General features: G+C 38.9%; 1 protein-coding gene across 3 annotated transcripts in view; it reads left to right on the top strand.

The window, feature by feature from the left end:
* The window catches only part of CCAR1 (cell division cycle and apoptosis regulator 1), a 79,286-nt gene that overhangs the window by 48,490 nt on the left and 28,970 nt on the right, over nt 1–1,826 (top strand). For all 3 annotated transcript variants that reach the window (XM_012801386.2, XM_023509522.1, XM_023509521.1), the window contains one exon: nt 432–617. In XM_012801386.2, the coding sequence (XP_012656840.1) occupies nt 432–617 (186 nt within the window). The remainder of the gene's footprint in view (nt 1–431; nt 618–1,826) is intronic.

Below are 1,826 nucleotides of genomic sequence, written 5' to 3'. Positions count from 1 at the left end.
TGATGTGTACCTTTCCCTACACCCTAACATAGGATCTTAGGTGTATGTGGCTGGCGCCTTAGCCGGTTGAGCTATAGGCGCCGAGCCGAGACCTCATTTCTAAAAATAGCCAGGCATTGTGGTAGGTGGTGTAGTCCCAGCTACTTGGGAGGCTGAGGCAAGAGAATCACCTTGAGCCCAAACCAAAGACTTTGAGATTGCTGTGAGCTATGACATCACAGCACTCTGCCGAGAACAACAAAGTGAGACTCTGTCTCAGAAAAAAAAAAATTATTTTTCAAAAATATTCAATCATTTTGCACTTTCACAAATATTACATAGTTGTGCAAGTTCTCTTTCACCAGATTTTACAAAATCAGACAAAAGATAATTTTAGTTCTCTTTTTCAATGTCCCATTTTCTTTTTCTGTTTTTATACTCTATATATTTAGGTAAATGATCTCCGAAAAGAGTTAGAAAGTCGAGCTCTTAGTTTGAAAGGATTAAAATCTCAGTTAATAGCCCGATTGACAAAGCAGCTTAAAGTAGAAGAACAAAAAGAAGAACAGAAGGAATTAGAGAAATCCGAAAAAGAAGAAGAAGAAGAGGATGATAGGAAATCTGAAGATGATAAAGAGGTATGTACTCAATCATTTAAATATACTGTAATGGTATTAGTATTGGTATCCAGGTGTCCTTGGAATGACCCAAGTTTAAGGTGTATATATGTGTGCATACTTGAAGGTATAATTTTTATAAAGTAAAATTCGACCTTTTTTTGTGACTAGTTCTTTAAGTTTTGATGAGTGCTTTTAGTTTTTTAAGCGTCAGTGAAGATATGGTGCTCACACTTGTAATCCCACAAGGCCCAGGTGGGTGGATTGCCTGAGCTCATAGGTTTGAGACCAGCAAGAGCTCATCCCTAAAAAATAGCTGGGCATTGTGATGGGCACCTGTAGTTCCAGCTACTTGGGAGGCTGAGGCAAGAGAATCGCTTAAGCCCACAAGTTTGAGGTTGCTGTGATCTATGACGCCATTGCACTTTACCAGGGGTGACAAAGTGAGACTTTGTCTCAAAGGTAAATAAATAAATAAATAAAACATTTCTACATAAACAGTGCAGAGATTGAGTTCTAGTGTAGTGCTTATCTCAGAGTTTTGCTACTTTTAAGTGTTTGATTCTTCTTGAAAACTGAGACTTTTTTTCAAGCTGTTTTATGTCTAATAAAAAACTGATGGATGCACCTGTTGACATGTTTTCTCAATTTGTAATGCAGGCATCTAAGAAGTGTCTTTCACCACCATTAATTAAATCAACCACATAAGGTGTTTCCTAATGTTATGTGCTGTCACGTTTACATCATTATTGTAACGAAAAACTCAGACTTTGTTTTTCCTTTGCTCTCACCCCACATTAACGATAATCAGTGCCGTCCATAGGGCTTTCTCCCCACCTGTAAGCAAGCAGTTCTATGGCAGACAGAGCTAGGTATCCTGTAGTTCAAGTCCATTACCATCTACCTGGAGGTTAATGTTAATTCTGTAGGTTAAGTACTCAAGACAAAGACCACCTGTACATACCAGTCCCAGTCGCAAGTCTGGGCCTCTGGAACTTTTTGACCAATCAGGTTCAAGTTGGGATTCCCATACCCCTTTTCTTTGGACTGATTAATTTGCTTGAGCGTACATTTATGCCATTTATCATAAAGGATACTACAAAGGATATATATGAAAAAATGTGTAGGGCAAGGTATGGAGGAAGGGATGTGGAACTTCAGTGCCTGCTGCAGTCAAGCTATCCTCCAGGAACTTCCTTACGTTCTATTATCCAGGTGTTCTTTGAGATG

Source organism: Otolemur garnettii, unplaced genomic scaffold (assembly GCF_000181295.1).
Source record: "Otolemur garnettii isolate 467f Iridium unplaced genomic scaffold, OtoGar3 scaffold00008, whole genome shotgun sequence".
Taxonomy (NCBI): Eukaryota; Metazoa; Chordata; class Mammalia; order Primates; family Galagidae; genus Otolemur; species Otolemur garnettii.
The sequence above is the reverse complement of the archived record's forward strand: the minus strand, read 5'-3'. Positions and strand labels throughout refer to the sequence as shown.